This window comes from Strix uralensis, chromosome 24 (assembly GCF_047716275.1).
Source record: "Strix uralensis isolate ZFMK-TIS-50842 chromosome 24, bStrUra1, whole genome shotgun sequence".
Lineage (NCBI taxonomy): Eukaryota > Metazoa > Chordata > Aves > Strigiformes > Strigidae > Strix > Strix uralensis.
The window spans coordinates 8521723-8541660 of NC_133995.1; the positions used below are offsets into that span (position 1 = coordinate 8521723).

Below are 19938 nucleotides of genomic sequence, written 5' to 3' on the forward strand. Positions count from 1 at the left end.
TTTCTAGTAGGCCTAGCTAAGAGACAAACACTGGGGAATAAATCCAGGATAACTTTTTTGATGAGCCAGACCTCAAGCTGCTCCGCTGCAGACAAGTGATCTTCAAGTCAGGGGCTGAAGCATTTACAAAAGGAAGGACTGAGTTTATTCATTGTGGTGCATTCTTATAGGCACAGACACAGACAAACAGGATTCCTCAATGTTATTAAATGAAAATATACCTTTTTGTTGAAAGATAGAAGTCTTAAGCTTTCCAGCAACTCCTCTGGTCCTTCCCATCCACCTCCATACTTCTGTCGGAAAACCTATGACCTTTTCTTAATTGAGACTCTTAAGTGAAATCCTGCATTACCTGGGCATCCTTATGCACAGAAGTGCAAAGTTATACCATACTCCTGAAAATCTGTGCATATATACACACACTACCACTGGTGGGTTACTTACAGGTATGAGTAGATTCAGAACAAACGCTGTTCTTACAATACAGTATGAGCTACTGTACTGTTCAGCACTATCAAGTTTTAGACTGATTCTTAAGTAGTATTTTTCCCTGTGTGAAACTCTTCTTTCCAAACAAATGAAAATAAATGCACCAAAAAAATTAACAGCTTAAATCCTTCTAGGCCTTAGCATTATTATAATAGAGACTATTGTTTCCTATTAATGCTGCTCCAATCCTCTTAAAAGAAGAATCCTATCTAGATGTTAGGCTGGCTCAGACACATTTATAGCTACAGGTCATTTCTTTCCAGCTGACACAGATAATGGCTGGGTTTGGAACACCTGGTATGATATGGATAAAAGCTGGTGGCTCCAGTAAGAAAATAGCAGAACAGTAGGTTGTCTGTAGAGAGGAGGGCTTCATCTGTGGTGAGCAGCTGTGCAGCAGAAGGCAGCTGGGGTAGAGCTGTAGGTTGTGTCTGTAATAAAAGTGGTAAGCAGTGTTCAGTGGTGAAGGGTAAGTAAAAGGAATAGCTCAACAGATAAAAGCGTAAAAGGGGGAAGGGGAATAAGGAGAACTCAATGCTTTAAAAAATAGGGAAGTAAAAGATTCTTGCTATTTTTAACTGACACTTTTAAGAATGAGTTGTGAAAATGAGAGAAATATGCATGTTTACATCTGTATGTATCTGCTAGTTCTCTCAATCATTTTGTATAAAGCCTATATTAGGTATTCAACTAACTTTATACATTAGCAGGTCTTTTCATGTGAGTGGTGTTAGCTGTATGTGCTTATTTTTTCAGGATTTGCTCTGTGTAATTGTTGTTAATTACTATTCCCTCTTTCCCTGAAACATCCCCCACAAGCAGGGAATACATGCCAGTATTGAAAAACTAATGCTAGGGAAGTTCACTTACAATCCTTTTTTGTTTCTAGAACAACTCCAGTGAAGTGAGTGGAGCTTTATCTAAAGGGAACCTTGGCTCCCAAATTCTTTGATGTGAAGGTATTAAAGTGCAGAAAGACCCTGAGCCTCTGGAGTCTGCTCCTAAATAGGGCACAGCTCAGAACATCTGAAGGTCTCTGTGACTCATAGGTGGGAATCTCCTAATGGTCTTAGTTATTTTTGTACGTGCCTGATACCACACGTTATACTGCCCTAAAGCAGAGAAGCAACTCCACAATCACCAAGTGAGCGCACAAAAAGAAGGTGAAATAGCAAGACACAATTTTAACATCAAATAAAGGTACAAGACAGGAAGAAGAAAAAGAACAAAGGAAAATCAACTGAAGGTGATAAAACAACAATACAAGCAAAGGACTTGGGCAGGGTTTTCCTTTTGTTCCTTCTTTTTTAAATCTTGCTTTACGGACCAAAATGGGACAGCAGTTTGCCAATGCTGAAGGGGAGCAAGGAGAGATTGATGTTGCAGAATTGCAGGAATGGTATAAGAAATTTGTGGTTGAATGTCCCAGTGGGACCCTCTTCATGCACGAATTCAAGCAGTTCTTTGGTGTCCAGGATAACCGTGAAGCAGCAGAGTATATTGAAAACATGTTCAGAGCTTTTGATAAGAATGGGGTAAGTGGTGAGGAGTTTTTACAATTACTTGTCTAATAATTTGTGTGTCTGTATTCTGTAGTTTGGAGGTGTTTTGGTGCAGTTCCCACCCTTGTTACCATGTTTCATGAGACTAAGGTAAGGGTGGTGGACTTGCTAGGGCAGGAGAAGCAGCACATGCGGCACTACTCTGTATGGGCTGATATGGATATATCTTCTCATAACTCTGCATACAAATTAAGGACAGAATGTCCCTTTAATGGACTAAAGATGGATTAAAAGGTCGAAATTTAGGCAGTCACATTTTGAGACAGTATTGTTGAAAGATCCTCAAATAGCCAAGCTTGCTACATGGAAAAAAAATATTTATCTGTTATGGTAGAGGGGGATTTACAGCGGAGGAAAGTCCTACTCAGGCTTGCTATATGTGGGAGGAAGTGTGTATATATACAGTATGAACAGGTGGCATGTAACAAAATATTGATTTTAGCTGCTCAAAAGTGAAGGAATGCTGAACAATTCAGACATTCTGGTTTTGATTCCCATTGCTGTATTTGTCATCAGACACCTGGGAAAAGTGGGCTTTCTGGTTTAGTAGCAGTTCATGCATACCCACATTCTGCTGCAAAAGATAGCCTAATACTAGCCTGCGATGTTTGAGATGCCTTTCTCATCTTGAAATGGGTAAGCAATACTTGCCAAATGGTTCAACTTTTTCCCCAAAGCTCTTGATCATATTCAAAGTATGGGGTTGTTTGTTGCTGTGTATCAATATAGGAAAAGGGGAGACAAGTCTGTCATCTCTCAGAAATATCAATTTCCCTTAAGCTTCCTTTGAAACCAGTAGCAAAGCCACATTGAGGTGACAACAAAAGTCAGTTTGTGAGAAAGGATGAAAAAAGCTATGGAAGGTGTGGTCAAGTCAGATTTGTCTCAGAATTTGAAGTTGGCAAAACCCAAATTCCTGCAAAAAACTGAAGGGCCAGGTCCAAATTCTGCTATGAAAGCTGTGCAGAAAGCGTTGCAGAGCAAATGGTGTGCATAAAAGGTGAAGTCCAATTCTTAGTTTATAGGATTTTTCCAAACAAGACTGAAAATCAGTTTTTAAGAGATGCTGGTACTTGCATATATTAAGAACACTAAATTAGGCCTGGGTTCATGTTTTTGCTTAAACGTGCTGATGGTGTATATAATCAGTTGAGCAAGGCCTAACAATCTAAAGGATTATTAATAATACAGTAATACAATAAAAACAATTCCTCAATGTCTTTATGCGTGCTGGTGTTCCAAGTCCAGCAGTAGCAGATTTTTCTCACAGTACTGCTGAGCGTTTGGGTGCCCGCAGCAGAGCGTCCTGGGGAGGAGATGTGCAGCCCAGACCTTCCTGGGGGTTTGCTATCTGGGTCGGGAGGGCTGCGAGGTGACGTGGGCCCCGGCTTAGCCTTGGGATGGTGTTGACCTGGTGAGGGCCATCTGCTGGAGGCTGCCCAGGGAGCCCTGCATCCCTTGGCTGCCCAAAGCCTTTAGGAGGATGAACACCTGATGTAAATCCTTTCTTGTGGGTGTTCTTGCTGCTGCCTCCTCAGTGGTGCCATTTTCTTTGTCATAGCCCTCAGATGAATCAAGATCAAACAAGGGGGAAGGATGGAAGGAAGGGGTAACAGTCGGGTGCTGGTCTCAGTGGTGAGGCAGCTGAGGTCACTGAGAATGGCAGTCCTTTCCCAAAAAGACAGTATCTCCTGCACTGATCCTCATCTGCCTCCCCACCCTCCATGTAATCTGTGTTGTCTTGAAATATCTGGATTTCTCCTTCCTGGAGCCCTGGCTGTGTCCCCCCCTTATTGCTTTGCTCTGAACTGTCACACCCCCCATTGAACTCACCCTCGGTGCAGAGAGGTATGGCTGTGCTTACTGGTGGTCTTGAACTGCCATGAATCTTCTGTGAAGTGGCAAATAAATAGCTGTTCCATGGATTATCTTTCTGGCAGTTTTTATTCAGGTCTTCTATCAGCTATACCCAGTGAAGTGTCATTCAGCTGCTGCTTTTCTGTTTCTACAGGATAATACCATTGATTTTCTGGAATATGTAGCTGCCTTGAATCTTGTTTTACGAGGAAAACTGGAACACAAGCTGAGGTGGACATTCAAAGTATATGACAGGGATGGGAATGGCTGCATAGATAAACCTGAGCTGCTGGAAATTGTTGAGGTAAGTAGGCATTGCCTAATCACTTATTTGAGCAATCACCGTTCTTTGGCAATGTAATGATGTATATGGGTTTTGTGATAATTGGGTTTCAAGGCAGCTGCAGATAGTGATGAAGGGAAGATGCCTGACCTTGGTGAAGGGGTTATGTGCTCAGTGGTTTGGAGCCTGATGGGGTGGCTGAGGGATCAGTTATACCCACTGTGGGCAGCCTGGCCCCTGCTGCTGCTGTCCAGAACTGCTGCATCTGGGTGCTGTTGTGGAATTCCTGTGTCTCTGCTCTGCCTTTCCTTTCAACCTTTTTACACCAAGATTCATTGCACTGGCCAGTGGCAGAGGGTTTCACCCCATGCCCCTTAGAGGAGCCAAGTTTACTGCCTGAGCAGTTGGTGAGAATACACTGGGAGGCACAAATTAGTACAGAAATCCCTTTTGTAATGATTCTTTTCTGCGTTTCTGTTCTATTCTGCACTTAGCTTTAACCAGTGACTGTATGAAGGTGTGAGGGGAGGCCTGGGGCTTAGACAGTCAGACACAGGGTACCTGGGTTCATTCTTTAGGTAAATATCTCGGTGACTGTGCTAGTGTCACCCCTGCACCACAGGCGCTGCTACCCTTGCACAGCAGTACTGGTGGGGCTTAATGTTTATCAAGCATTCCAGGATTGTAGCTGAAATGAAATGTTAAGAATCAGAAACTGAATCTGCAAAAGCAGGTGCTTTTGGCTGGATGGTGTGACCAGCTTTACCTGCAGCACCAATGGCAGGTGTGGGAGCATCTGGGAGCTTGTCTGGGACAGGTTCAATTATAGTTTTGAGGTCAGCCAGGAACTGGCCAGAGCTACGTTAGGTCCTTGCTAATCCCCTCTCTGGGAAGACTGCAGACAAAAGCCTTCAGCCTAAGGAATAAAGTTAATAATGAACAGGTGGTTGTCATGGGAGGAATAGATAAAATCTGCCCCTTTCCAGTGACAAAGTGGAACAGAAACTATGGGTCAAAATATGTGCCAGTACAGGTTTGATCTTGCAGCTTGGGCACAATTTCCCTGGGAGAGAGCTGGGTAAGTCCAGATGTGCCTGCCCTCAGATGTTAGAAAAAAAATATACTCAAAAGTCAGATGACTTTCCCATCTGTGAAACTCTTGCCTTGTTCTTTGCAAAGGAACCCTGAGGTCTGACCACTATGTGTAAGGAAAATAGGAGGGCAGCAGCTTCAAAGAGCAAATGAAGTAATCTGCAGTGTGTGTGAGCGTAAGGTCGGAGGTTTCATTAAAGGTCTGAGGCTGTTGAGTGGCAGATCTTTCTAGAAAGGTTAAAACTGCAGCCTTTGTAAAAGACCTTTACACTGTTGGGAAGATAATGGAGTTCACTGGCTTTCATTTTCCAGTCCTTCTCTTAATCTCTGAACTTCTTTTCAGTCTATCTACAAGCTGAAGAAAGTGTGTCGGTCGGGGGTGGAGGAGAGGACCCCATTGCTCACACCGGAGGAGGTTGTGGACAGGATATTTCAGTTAGTGGATGAGAATGGGGATGGTGAGTGACTGATGGCTCAGATTGTGTTCATGTGTAATGGGAAGTTATCTGTGCTGGGCAGGCTAGCTTTAATTACATCTATCAAGAAATCACTTAGGACTATTATGTTACTCATATAAGATGTGTTGGGTTTGGTTCTGGTCTGTTTGTCAGAATCAAGAGTCATTTGGTGCAGCAGGATGAAATCATTTGCATTGTTGTTTTAATGTAAAATAAGGGGTCACTATTCTGTCTGGATTTTGATGCCGCACAGATCTTGTCCTCTGAAAGCCCCAGTAGCCAGAGTGCATGTCCCAGCCCCAGCACAAACAGCCTGGGTAACGACTGGCTCCTGTCAAACTGGAGCTTGCAGGATCAGGCTTGCCATCCTCCCGGAGGAGCCTGTGTGAGCTGCAGCAGCGTTACAGCGGGGTGGTTTGGCTTTCAGCTAGCTGGCCTAAAGTGCGTGGGGAAATGAAGTATTGCTTTTGTCTTATTAGCATATTTTCTGAAACATAGATGGTTTTTACTTCCTGCCGTCCTCTGCTTGTCTTATCTGTCATGTTCTGTCTCCCCATCTTGTGTCCTCCTCTCTTTTCATACACAGGGCAGTTATCTCTTGATGAGTTCATTGATGGGGCCAGGAAGGACAAGTGGGTGATGAAGATGTTGCAAATGGATGTGAACCCTGGGGGATGGATTTCGGAGCAGAGGAGAAAGAGTGCTTTGTTTTGAGAAAATTCAGTTTTGATACAGCTGAAAATGTGATGCTGACTACAACTGTGTCTGTTCCTCTAGGGTGGTAGTGGCTTTCCTTTTTAATAAAATCTCAGCATCCAGATGAAAACTTCAGTGGTTTAAGAAGCCATATCTCAATCTAAAACCCATGTGCTGCATACAGCTGGTACCCAGAGACTCTTTTTGGCCCATGAATAAGTCTTTCTGTGTACACAATACAGTGTTTGCCAGCTCTGGTTTTTGGTTACACCCCAAGGAACAAACTTTTTGTGGCTTCCTGAAGTGGATCCTGGGCAGGGTTTTATTCTGGTGACAGATGGGACGGGGAAGTGAGAAACTGTGACAGTGGTACTGTCTCCAGTGCAGACTAGTGTTTGCATCATTCATGTGTGCAGAGATACAAACACATCAAACCAAGAGTGGTAACAAAAGAGGTGCTCTGGCAGGCTTCATACATCCAGGATGTCTGTATGCTACTGCTAATGTAAAATTATTGAATGCTAACACATTGCTATCAAAAATGAGAATTGGATCATAAGCGGTAGCCAAGGCAGTACGCAGAGCTGAGGAGAAGATAATGTGTGGGCTGGACAGGTGGAGCAGTGACTCCTTGCATCTCCCTTCCGTGGACCAGTCTGCTCCTTCTACCTGTTCAGAGACCCGTGTCTCCGTGGGGCTGGAAAGATGCTATTTCCAAACACTGAAATTGTTTGGAAACAGCCATAACAATTGTACCAGACTTGTACTGGGACAGACTTGCACAAGTGTGATTCTGCTCCTTTTCAGCCCCTGTTTCTTCCTGAGTTGTCACTCCAGAACAGCTTTTCCTGCCCCATGAAGACTGAATGGGTCAGGGAGCTCCAGGGCTTTCACTGCACTGAGAGAAGTTTTGTGTGGAAGGAGAAATAAGGGAAGAGCAGAGTTTTGCTTGGCAGTGTCTCTGCAACGAGGGGATTAGCGCTGCTTTATCGGCAGGACCACAGAATGGAACAAGTGACAGAAAATCCAAGTGAGTTACTGAAGTAGTACAGTGGTTTTACACTGGACTTAATTTAGTCACAGACTAGATATAAAATTTGCACAGGTTGTACACAGAGCTCTTCTATTCTAACCCATATTCCTACATATATACATGTATGTGGAAAAGGAATTTGGGATGAACCAATATTTTTGGTTCACCTTTATTGGTTTATTTGTGAGAAATTTCCCCAGGAAAGTAACATGAGTTTGGTTTATTTTAATTTCCCATGGGATCAGTGGGCTAGGTCAAACCCATTAAAAGATTTGCAATCCCATTTTTGTGGCCTTCAATTATGACTAGTATCTTTCATTAATTGACTAGTTTGCGGTCTTGTCAGTTTAACCCATGTTTAAATTCAGAAACATGAGGAGACTATTCAGGATAAGACAATCAGTGCTAGAGTTCAAATGCACATACATTTCCACTTCTAAATAGCCTTTCTAAGCTCTCTGTAAATACACATGAACTTGTAGTGTGCTTACTTAGAGCTGATTAGACTTGTAGTTTATGCTGCTGGAAGGCAGCTGGTTAAAGCTCATTCAAGCTGATAGTTTATCAGCCAAAGATCTGACAGAGGAACCTTACTTCTGACTTGAGGGCCTGGAAGAAAAGATTCATTTTACTGATTTTTTTTTCCAATTTGTGGACAAATGCTTTCATGGGAGGATACAAATCTCTAACTCCTTAACTTTCAGCATCTCAACCAACATAATGCACTCTGCTTCTTGCACAATTTAAGTGGATGTTGCATACTGCAGGTTTACTTAAATGCTTTAAATTCTCTTATTCTGTTCACCTGGTCAGCTCAGGCACCAGAGGAGCTGCTGGGTGTCCCCTGCACCAGCAGTCCTCTGCTGGGGTGGTAGAGGGCATCCTAACACTGAGCACTTGTACAGCTGTTGGTAGAAATTTTGTAACATGACTTTAATAAAGAATTATTTATTACAATTCTACCTGTTTTGTAATATTTATTTTTCACTCAGAATGAAGGTGAAGGCCTGTGTAGGCACCTGAGGATCTGACCATAACTCTTTAAGACTGACATGACAAATTTAAGGGAAGGATTAAGTGTAACAGCTAACCTGGGTGAGACAAATATAAGGCAGAGATGGTGATGCTATTGCAGATGCAGAGTAGGGAAGGAGTATCTTCTGTTCAGTGTCTATGTAATGACAGTGAAAAGTGTGAGAGTATCATTTAAAAAAAAAATTCTCAATGGTATTAGAAATAGGTGCTTACAATAAAGTGAGCTGGCAGTGCTGCAATTGGATGGCCCCTGTTTTAACCCTGCCAGGACTGAAACAGGAACCTTGAAGAATTTAGGGCTCAAAGTGTTGGACTCGGCCGTGGATGGTTCCACCTCCTCAGGCCTGGGCAGATCTAAGATGTAGCGGTGGACGTGGTGGGTAATGCTTGTGTTAGTGCTGGCATAACCCAGTGGAAACGCTCCTCTTATCACTTGTGTAATCTTTTGTCAAGAAATTGCCAGGTGCTTTAGTCGTAGCCCTATTTTAAAATCCATAGGTATAAATACTTTGATCTCCCAAACTCAGTTCAACATTCACATCAGGCTGTTAATGTCAGACATTTTGCATAATCCATTTTTCCAGACTTACAGCCCAGATAGAATTGGATTTGACTGATCGGATTTCTTTTTGGTCTAAATTGGGAAACAGGATGGCTTGGAAAAGGCAAATGCCTTCTGAGCTTCTACCATCTGCTCTGAGGTTTGATGCCCCTGACGTTGGGTAGGAGTGAAGGTGGAATAATTGGGTTAGAAAGCAGAAAGTGAGGCTGTTGTTGAATGGAGCTGATGGAGAGCAGCACCAGGGAACAGGAGCCAAGGAGGCATTGCATCCTAAAATACTCTGGAAGGTGCATTCCTGGGGAAGTCACTGGCAGCAGAAATAATGAGGCTGAGAAGGAAAGAAGATAATTACCTCTAACCCTGTACTTAGCCATGCTCTTTACTTCTCTAGACACCTGATGTTCTGAGTGGGGAGGTTCACCTGTGGGTGGCTGGGGTTTGGTGGCTGCCTGGAGGAGAGGTTTGTGTCCCGGTCATTCCCAAAGCACACATGTGCAGCTTCCCCTTGGAAATGTCGTGTTGGAAAACAGAGTGGCTGTGCCACGACTTACACAGCCCCATGCTGATCACTATGGGGACTTCTTGTGGTCTCACCATACTCAGTGGTTTTTTCACAGCACCTGTGCTCAGCTCTGGAAGTAGGGGAAAATACTTCTTTCTTTCCTCCTCCTCCTCCTCCTTTTCAAAGGAAAGTGCATCTCAGAAGTTTAGAAAGTAGCTGAAACATATTACCCATAGAGACCCTGTATTTAAGGTAATCTAATGGTATTCTGGGATGTGATACAGGAGCTGTGCTACAGGGCAGCGCATCCCCTGGGGATAAGGGACCTTTAGAAGCATCTGGCTGATGAACCTGTTTTGTTTCATTTCTTTGCCTTTTAGGCCTCACACCCTAGATGCACAGGGATGCTAAAGGAGGGGTTTTTTTTTGCAGTTCACCATTATCCTTTCTTGAGCTCATCATCTCCCTTCTGCTTGAGTTTCCTGTGTAAGAGCCCACCCACTCCATCCCCCGTGGGTCTTCCATGGTGCCACCGCTGCCCCGGCGCTGGCAGAGGGCACTGCGGGACAGGGACAGGATGGGGCATGAGTCTTACTCTAGGCTGGTAGTGGCTTTCCTTTTTAATACAATCTCAGCATTGTATTAAATTATATTATTATAATTAATTATGCATGAGTTAGGGCAGAGAGAGTCACAATATTACTTTTTAATTATTTTTAATTTGCTTTCTTAGAGGCTGAAAAAACATCCTCTGGAGAGAGACGCTGAGGTTTGAAAGCTGCCTTTGGCCAGCCAGCAGTTCTGAGACAGCCTTGTTAGAAAAACATTGTCTTTATAAATAGAAGTTGGGCTTGTCAGGGCTGCTTCTTGCAGCTTCTTGGGCGTGCAGAGGAGCGAGAGGCTGAAGGAAACACGGGCGGGACTGGATGTGTCTCTGCGGAGGGAGTGTGCACAGAAAGCCCACGCTGAACCCGGCTCCCTCCTCGCTGCTGTTGTAAAGATGAAGTGCAGTCGGTTTTGTGCCAGTCATTTGTGGGGGAGTTAATTTCGCTGCAAGGAGGAGTATTACACACTGAGTAAACAGCTCAGCCCAGCTCTAATAAGACGGTTGCAGCCTGCTCTCTCTCGCACTGGTGTGAGTGGGGTGGCCGAACAAGCTGGCCCGTCAACGGGTCCCTCTCTGTGGCCTTTTGGTTTTTGTGCCCGTCCAGCACCCCCAGAGCCTGAGCCAGGCTGTCAGGGGCAGCTGCCGGCGGGGCCGTGGCCGTGCATCCTGCACTCACCGTCTGTCTGGGCAGAAAACGGGCAGGAGGGAGCTACGGGGCTGCCACACGTGGCCCAGGAGGCACAGGGCAGGGAGCAGGTGCCTAGAAATGTGGGTGGGTAAAGCAGAGCTCCAGGAGAGTTGTAGGACTACCCAGGGGGTGAGGTTTTATTAAAGCAAGCTACGCTTGCTCAATGCAGTTGAGGTTCAGGAGAGCAGGCAGCGCCCATGGGATGCAAGAACCTGGGAGCTGCCACTTTTCTACGCTGATTCTGATGAAAACAGACCTCTCCCCATGCTTGTGCTGTTCTTGCGAAAGGACTGTTTTAATGAACCCAGAACAAAGGTTTCTGCACTTGTATGAGACGGTTAATCTGTCCTGCTGGAAACGGAATGATTGAAAGAAAGAAAAAGCACAACCTGAAATAATCTTATAAAATATCTTTATTAGTTCACTATAAGATTGGAAGTACAAAAGCTTCGAGGTAAAACACTGTCAAGTGAAAAAGATGCGCAGGAAAAATGGTCAGAAAGTTGCTTATGAGTTGCAAGCGTCCAGTGCTAAATAACAAGTCTTTCAGCCAGGCAAGAAATCCTTCCTGGTGTCCTGCATTGCCTCACCATGCCTGAAACTTGCTCCCATCAGGTGAGGAAACTCCTGTCCAGGAGCGGCCGAGGCGCAGCCCCGGCTCAGCGCGGGGACGGCGGGTGGTGAGGGGACGAGGCCGCTGCTGCTCTCGCAGCCTCCCTTGTGCGTGTGCTGGGGCCTGGGGCAGCCCCTGCTCCTGGCACTGGTAATTAGCACCGCAGACGAGGTTGCTGTGCCCAGGATGGTATAATAAGGGGTGACTGGGTTTTATTGCACGGGGGACGGTACTTGAGCCCACTGTGCCGTGGGGGTGGTGGCACCCACTGCCTGCTTAGGGACACTCGGATGCTCGTGGCGCGGACACTGCGTCCAGCCTGTCTCTAGCAGCACACCCCTCTGAAAGACAATTCGCTGCCATTGGAGTTAAAACCGCCTGATGCTCGAGGGTGCCACGCAGTGTGACTTGCCGGAGAGTTCAAATCTGTTGTACAGGTGATAAGACATGCAAGAATATTCCTACAAACATGCAAAACTCTTCCCTCTCAGGTTACTGTCATTGCAGCCCTTCCAGATACCTCAAGGAGAAACATGCCCTTAAAGTTCAGATAGTTGTTAAAAAAAGGCACCATTCTATGTTTTTAATACTTTTAAACAACGAAAAGCCACTGCGTTCACCACTCCCCTTTTTCTAGCTCATAGATGTTTTTATCTTGCATTATCACTACTGACTGCTAACAGAGTAATAACAAATCAAAGAACGAATGACCAAAGCCACTGATCTCATGCTCTGGAAATACATATGGAAAGAGAAGGTTCAGTATATGAACGAGGTTTCATACGTGGGACCCCTCTCAGCGGGGCCAAGTGCCGGGCAGCCCTGGGGTTCATCCCCCGCAGCAGCTGCAGACGCAGGTGTTGGCCGCTGCCTCGGTGCGAATTTTGAGGCTCTCTTGGTGCGTTATCCAAGTGCATCGCGTGGTGCCGCTCCCCCTTCCCGGGGAGGCAAGACTTTACCCCCTCCCTGCTCCTCAGCAATGTCCAGAGGCCCCCGCACAGCGAAGGGCCCCGTTGGCCATCCCGGGGGTGCCGGGCAGGGCCAGGGCAGTCCCCGGTGAGCCCCGAGCTCCCCCAAACCGTCTGCCAGGGGAGTGGCGCCTTCGGGCAGATCCTGGTCACTGTGCTGGTGGGATAGTCTGTCACCAGTCATGCTGGGGCAGCTCCCCAGCTCCCACAGCCACAACCCGATTTGTTTTAATAATGTGAGGGGGGAAAAGTAGAGACGAAGGGGAGGCATCCTGGGAGCCTACTGGGCTGCCTCCGCTGCCTGCTCGGGCTCTTGCGGGTTCTTCCCGTCGTTCTGGATCAGCCGGACGATGTGTGTCAGGTCCAGGCTGCGGGTGAGGATCTGGAGCAGCATTTTATCCTTTTGCACGCCCTCCATGAACTCCTCCAGGGAGAGCTCACCTGCGAGAGCATGGTCAGAAAAGATCGGTTAAATCCTGCAGTCTTTCTCCCCGCCTCCGCCCGCAGCCTCGGAGCATCCCCCCAGGAGTTTCACGGACTATAAAACGTGGCCCTTCCTGAGGTCCCAGCTCTGTCTCTTGTACACCCCAAACCCCATCACAGCACAGCCCCATGCAGATCCCACCCTGCCAGTATGACGAGGGGCAGTTTGCTGGGTCCCCTCGGGCCGGTTGCAGCCCACTGAGGGAATGGGGAGCTGAATCTTCATGGGGAGCCGCTCTCTGCCAGCTCTGCCCATGCCCCGGTGCTTTGGGACATCCAGTATCTGGATTTGCTCTGACAGACTGAACTCCGGGTAGGGGGGGATGTGGGAGCAGTATTTGGCATTGCATAAGAGAGGTCCTCACCATCTCCGTTTATATCAATTTTGTCAAACACCATGTTTGTGAATTCCTCAGCCGTCATCGTTTCGTTGCACCGGTTGATAGCTCGAATAGCCTGGAGGGAAAGGAGGACACAATTCCTGAGCGTTGTGCAGATTTGTGCATCCACCGGATAAGTGACCGGACATGAGAGGCCAAACTTTTTGCAGGCAGTTAAGTTCTGAAAGGAGCAAGTCCTTTCTAAAAAACTGGAGATTAAAATCACTTAAAAAGGCAATCAATGCATTAAAAGATTAAGTGGGCGTACTGGGATAAGCCAGGAGCTGTTCACCTCTGAAAACCGTTAGGCTGAATTCAAGTGCCCACGTTTCAGTGGATGTGGTTAAACAACCTGCAAGGAGAAGAGGAGGGGTCGCTGCCTCGGTGTGGGCCAGTGCCGTGGGGTGGGGGGTGATCAGGACAGGTCTGGCCAGGGCAGCCAGCCTGGTGGGAGGACTGGCAGAGGACAAGCAGCAGGTTTGGCAAGTGCCTACCGATTTACCAGGGAGTTGTCTTTTGGGTTGGAATATTCCTTTTACAACCTTTCTGTCTACCTGTGTCTAATGACCATCGTCTGTGACAGAAATGGAGAAAGCTGAGCCCACTCACTTTGATGATGTTCAGCAGTTCTCCCCGGTCAATGCAGCCGTTCCCGTCCACATCGTAGAGCTTGAAATACCATCGCAGCTTCTGATCCACCTTCCCTTTCAGGACCAGACTCAGCGCTGCCACATACTCCATAAAATCTATGTAGCCATCCTAAAAGCAGAAGGTTAGAAGCTGGATGAGATGAAAAGCAGAGTCAGGCAGTGAGTGATTTTCCTGGTCATTTTGGAAATCCCCGCTGGAAGACTTCAGCGGGTGGCCACCACCTCAAGAGCAGGGGCTTGGGAAGCGCAGCAGAGGTGCCGGGTGTGGGTGCCCTGCACGCCCACCAGTTAAAACCAGTGCACTGGTGAGGGCTCCCCATTAGCCTATGCAGAGCTGTTATCTGTTGATAACGAAGGAACTCGGTGTGCGTACCTGGCGTGGGGACTAACAAAGCCTCAACAGCTAGGCTGTGCTAAAGGAATCTGTATGCAAAGCAGTGGTAATTCAGAGGTCAAAGAGGAACAGGCTTATGCAGATGAACCCCAGAGGATTACCTTCACATTATCCTGTCAGCACACACCTACAGCTCCTTTCTGCTGAGAGGGGGTCTCACACACAAACCTCCAGGAGAGGAATGAGCTCAGGAATTACCCCAGCACATTGCTGACGTCTGGGGAGGGGAGGGCACTGCTCTGTCCCTGTGCCATTTGTGTGTCTGCTTCATGTTTGGTCATGCCAAAAGCACAAACAGTTTTATCTTTGACTTTCCTCCGAGGTGTTTGCCCGCCACCAGCTCGCACCACGACGCTGGCCCGCAGACGGCTCTCCAGCCAGGGTTATGGTACCCGTGCCAAGCCGGGCTGGGGTGAGCTCACGTGCCACCACCCTGCCTCCAGACACTGCCCCGTGACGTTCACAGCTTCTAGGAAGCTTGTGAAAACATGTGGTGCTCGCCACAGAGCATTTCAATGGCACATACTGTTGAGATACGAAGCACTTTGAGGGAAAATGGTACATACTATAAACCACAGAAAGTCTTTGGGAGGGAGTAAGTCAGGGTTTTGTCAATGAACACAGCCACTGCACCACAGGGCAGGTTCAAGAAGAGATCATCTGCTTTATCCCACTGCTGCAAGAGCCAGATTAGATATAAATAGCTACTGAGGCCCTTTCCCAGCAGGATTTCCTGTGCATCAATTCCCTTTTCAGACGTGTATTCAAAGATGGGGCAGTGAGCAAGGTAAAGGCCAAGGCACAAACAAAATACCCAAGGGATTTAGGGCCTAAATTGTACTATTTTCAGTGGGTTTAAGCCCACTAAGCCCTTTGCGTTGCCATAAAATATATTCCTCATCTCACACGAGGTGCAATTTCAAATCATCTGCAAGTAAAGGAGGGTGTTGTTTCCTCTCGGCGATACAGCACCCATCGGCTGCTCTGGCACGGCCCCTGAGCTGGGGAGATGGGGATCCCCAGTGCGCAGGTGACCCCGCGCCGGGGCCCGGCACAGCCACAGCCCGGGGTGCAGAGCCTCTCCGCGGGGAACAAAGGGCCCGAGCTCCTTATCGTATGGGACCGAGCACATGTAATAAAATCAATGAAACTGTAATCCATTTATAATTTAAAACAATAGAAAAACAAACCCGATCTGTTCGGTAAACCATAGCTCATGCCACGCTCGGGAACTCGCTGTCTCTGCATGAATGCAGCACTTGTTCTCACACCCCTCGCTTGTTCCTTACTGTCACAACATTTGATATTTAAGGATTAAAGGGCACTTCATTTTAAAGGGATCACAGAGTACCAGATAAACCCCCACTATTTTAATAATTTAAAACTAAAGGGGAATTACCAGTTCTGGAAGAAGTCTATTTTCTCCCAAAACAGTCAGCAGGTGAGGAGTTTGCACTGACATTTTTCACCTTTCATAAGTGATTTTACAATTTCCGAGGCCATAGAGAATCCAACCATACATGCTGAGAGCCACATCTATACTGCCCACACCCAGATACAGCACGCGCGATCGCAGAGCCCAGCCGATCCCTGGGCAGGCTGAGCGGGAAGGACAATATTTACCTTATTAAAGTCAAACGTCTCAAACATTTGCTCAACGTATTTGTTCGCTGCTGGACTCAGGTTTTTCAAGCCAAAAAACTGTTTGAACTCATACAGAGTGAGCTGGCCAGAAGGACACTCCGTCATGAACTTCTTGTACCACTGGTGGCACTCGGTAGCGCTCAGCTCCTCCACGGCTTTCCCGTCCATGTTCCCCATCTCCACACCAAGTGCTGGTCACTTTGCAGCCAAAATGGATGTTTTCTGAAATTTGAGGGCTTTCTTTTAAATTCTGCTTCTTGCCTTCAAAGTCCAAATGTCCTCAACACTGCAGGGATCACAGTATGGGGAAAAAACAAACAGCCTCGTGCGTGGGCTGCACCGATTCAGTGTTGGTGGTGACGGATGCAGGCGACACCTCTCCCAGGAGAACTCAAAAGCGCAAACCCCTCTTTGGACAGGAAGGTGACAGTTAAGTACCCAGCAAATCCCTTCCTGGCCAATGAGGCTCAGGGGGATGATGGGCTCCTGCCAGGCATTAAGAGTTCAGGGTGAAAATAGAAAGGAGGTAAAATGGGAAAGTCCTGCAGATTACAGGCCCATCAGGAGATTATGAGGGTGGAAATTTCTCTGTGATGGTGTAATCTCCTAATTCACTTCCTTTGTGATTGGGGGGGGGTGGTGGGGGGGTGGTGGTGTCACATGGGCAATAACTTTTGCACCAAAATCAGAGTAAGAAGAAAGAGAGAAAACTGCTCAGAAGTCTCTGTGCTGTTACTGCCTTTTTGGTCTCCTCTCGCTGAGGATTTCCAGGTGGGGCTGTTGATTTGAGCCTGAAATTCCAGGAGGGGGAAGTGCTATTTTGGCTCCTATAAGAGATGTTGTATGAGGGTAAATTTAGTGTGCTGAGACAAACATAGAAACGTAATTGCTTTGAGTGGTAAAGCTTTAAGTGCTTTAAATGAAGCCACCAGATGCTCGGACGATCTTCTCCCGGGGAAGCTCCTTCTCCACCCAGCTGCTGGGTCCCCGTGTTCCATCGAGTGTTTCTGCCACGGAATTGTCCCACACGTGGCTCGTCCCGGGAGCGTCTCCTGGCCGCTGCACTACCGGGACTCAGCTGATGCCGGTGGAGTTGAATGCAGCTTCGATTTGTATTTATGATGAATTACCATGAAAGATTCTCCATGTAAATATGATCAAAACCAATGTTGTTTTTACTCTGACATGCAGCATTCAGAGGAGGACTGGGAGATAAAAAAGTGTATCCTCAGAAAGTAGCATGGGCCAGATCCTCCACTAGTAATGAAATGGGTGTGAATTCTGGATCTCTACCCACAGAAATCTGTCCTATAACACTTACTTTTTTCTATCGGACAACTTTAAGACAAAGAGCCCAACTTTTGTGTGTTGCAGAGCTCAGTGTTGCTTCTGCACTGAAGCAAACTAGGAATAACTCTGCTAAAGCAGGTGGCATTGCACAAGCGTAAAACAGTTATGACAAAGGAATTAGATTGAGGAATGCTAATTGGGTGTGCTAATCCTGCTATCTCCAGCAGCACCAGGCACAGGTCCCCGCTGCGCACAGCACCTGGAAGCTTCAGTGGGTGTCCCCGGCTCTGACCCCCCCACCAAAGGGGACACGGCTGGGATAGCCTGTCCTAAGCACAGAGAGGGGTTGCAGTACTGAGACATTCACTAACAGCAGGAAGGTTGCTTGTTAAGTGTGGATACAGGCTCGCCAGCTGTTTCAAGAAGTACTTGCTAACGGTGCATCCAGTTCTCCAGAAGGGGCAATGCAAAAGCTGAACCACTTTATGCTGCCTTCTGGAGCAGAGCTGCACGGTCGTGCTGCCTGAATTTCAGGTCCTATTACTATCTCATTTCTGAGTGCCACAAATGAAACACTCTTTTCTGTTCACTAAGAACTATACCTTGCCTGTGTCTAGGAAAGCCCAGTGAAAGAAGATGTTCTTTCAAGAAGGACCAGAATTTAGGCTGAGCTGAAGAAGCCGGTGAACCCTTCCCAGGTTTTGTGGCATGTGCTAAGGCCTGGCTTGTGTGGAGGAGCCTGGCTGGGCGGCCATTCACGCGGTGCCGTGTGGTGCTGACACCCAGTGCCTCTGTGTAAGCAGTTGGCAATAAATGACAGGACAAGTCAGACCGGGTTTTTAGAGCAAAATCCACACTGCGTGTTTCTGGTGAGCAGTGACACAGCCTCACCACCCATTCCTTGGCTCACGTGCTCACTGCTGGTCATAACTCAGACACTCGCTGGGAAGCTGGAGTCACACTGGTCACTGGTTTCATTGGTTGGGCTTTATTGCTCTCGACTACGGCTTTGTGTCCAGGATGGGTCTCCATTTCATGATGTTTGCACTCGGGACGTCCATCACCTTCTTGGTGTGATCGGTGTCCCGGTGGTAGCGGTACCCGCAGGTCGGTCTCTGCGCAGTGTAGAACGGGCTGTATGAGTTGGAGAAACGTGGTTCATAGAAGAGAAACTTGAAGGAGTTGGGCTGACAGCCCCCAAAATGGGCGACAAAAGGAGTGAAGCGAGTGGCCAAAGACTGGTCCCTGTGGTGACGTGCTGGATTCTGCTGGCTTGCTGGGGTGGGCGGCGTGTGAGACATCTCCTGCATCGCTTTGGTCTCCTCCATCCCCTGTGGTCTCTTGTGGTCTTTGCCAGGGGATTCTGGTGTTTTAGTCATCTGTGGATCAAAAGAGCCAGACAAACACATTGCAATTGCCCCCACCCTTTGCCATCCTCACCAGTGCTTAAGGCCCCGACGCAAGAGTTGTTTACCGGTGACCAAAAAGCAGCAAGTCAAACAAACCAGGAGAGATTAGGGAGTGCCAGCCTGCTGACATTCACTCCCAGGGCAGTCAACACGCAGTATAAATCCTGAGAAGCCAAGTATTTACAGTTCTTTAGCTAAAAATCTAAGGTGGTGTTACTTAAAGAGAAAGTGAGCTTAAAATCAAATGATGTGCTGGAAATATGGAAGTGACTTAGTGAAAATAAAACAAAGCATACTGAGGGAATGCACACAAGGAGACTCGAAGGGCTTGATTGATGTTATTTAACCATGACTCAGTTATCTTGTTTTCATTGATGACACCTCTGTGCTAATGGAAACTGGCTCTTCCCCCAGCAATTAACCGCTCTACTCCTGGGCGTCCTGAATAAACGCTGTGTTGTCTGGCTTTATTTTTAACCTTGTAAAGAGGTTTCCTAGTTTCCGTGACGCCCTGGCTTACTTGGTGCTCTATTTCTGTTCCCTGTAGCTGGCTCTGAACGCTGGCTCCTAAACCTATTAGGAGGGGGACACCTGCAAATTGATTAGAAATCGCCTTAAAGGCTTTGAGGGAAATGACCAGATCCCCACTGATTCACCACCTCTCTTTGTCACTCGTTTCCGCAGTACAGCCACCTGCCAGATGCTTGAAAAGCTCCATCGCTGGAGCTCAGCACGAGTTGTTATTTCAGCAGTCGCCGCCGTAAGGAAATGTCAGTCTATTTTTTCCACGGGGGATAAAATAATGGGATTTTGACTCCTGAAGAACAGATTTTGTACTGCTACAGTCATTTCAGGGTGGTTTGTGCATCCCTGCTCTGAGCACACTTAGATTTGTTCAGAAATGATTAGATTCACATACATGCATGATTATAGCTCATGGCCCTTCTCGCTCTGGAAGATAAGAGACAAGTACACACACGACTGCACCACTGCACCTGCATCCACCCAGCAGGGAGGCATTAATGCCATTAAAGCAGTGCAGTTGGGGGTGGAGGTGAGGCTGTAGTTGCTTTGAAAACCCAACTGCTAAGTCATGTAGATGCTTCGGAGATGTGCAAGCCTTGCGTGCGCTTGGCGATGAGGGCTGACAGTCATTTCCAGTGACGGGCAGAATACCGTGCCAGGGAGTGCTGAGCTTGGGGCTTCACTCTTGCGATGGGGTTCGTCTGCCCTGGGGGTTCCT

The 19938-nt window shown here is 47.2% G+C and overlaps 2 protein-coding genes across 2 annotated transcripts; one reads left to right on the plus strand and one right to left on the minus strand.

Moving 5' to 3' along the window:
* The first annotated feature begins 912 nt into the window (after positions 1-912).
* Positions 913-8409, plus strand: GUCA1B (guanylate cyclase activator 1B). The gene is made up of 5 exons (XM_074893827.1): positions 913-958; positions 1379-2024; positions 4063-4212; positions 5627-5741; positions 6328-8409. Exons 2-5 carry the CDS (start codon positions 1821-1823, stop codon positions 6453-6455), a joined length of 597 nt encoding a protein of 198 aa, XP_074749928.1. The 5' UTR covers positions 913-958; positions 1379-1820; the 3' UTR covers positions 6456-8409.
* Positions 8410-11259: 2850 nt separating this feature from the next.
* GUCA1A (guanylate cyclase activator 1A) lies at positions 11260-16378 on the minus strand. The gene is made up of 4 exons (XM_074893474.1): positions 15976-16378; positions 13918-14067; positions 13294-13384; positions 11260-12886 (listed from the first exon to the last, which is right to left on the minus strand). Exons 1-4 carry the CDS (start codon positions 16171-16173, stop codon positions 12726-12728), a joined length of 600 nt encoding a protein of 199 aa, XP_074749575.1. The 5' UTR covers positions 16174-16378; the 3' UTR covers positions 11260-12725.
* Positions 16379-19938: the final 3560 nt, after the last annotated feature.

Bases quoted from the DNA above. Each gene is read 5' to 3' on its own strand.
- GUCA1B (XM_074893827.1), top strand. From the start codon at position 1,821: ATGGGACAGCAGTTTGCCAATGCTGAAGGGGAGCAAGGAGAGATTGAT. The intron at 4,213-5,626 runs GTAAGTAGGCAT...ACTTCTTTTCAG, and splicing joins AGCTGCTGGAAATTGTTGAG to TCTATCTACAAGCTGAAGAA. The intron at 5,742-6,327 runs GTGAGTGACTGA...TTTCATACACAG, and splicing joins AGTGGATGAGAATGGGGATG to GGCAGTTATCTCTTGATGAG.
- GUCA1A (XM_074893474.1), bottom strand. From the start codon at position 16,173: ATGGGGAACATGGACGGGAAAGCCGTGGAGGAGCTGAGCGCTACCGAG. The intron at 14,068-15,975 runs GTAAATATTGTC...TTCTGCTTTTAG, and splicing joins AGACGTTTGACTTTAATAAG to GATGGCTACATAGATTTTAT. The intron at 12,887-13,293 runs GTGAGGACCTCT...ATGCTCTCGCAG, and splicing joins AATTGATATAAACGGAGATG to GTGAGCTCTCCCTGGAGGAG.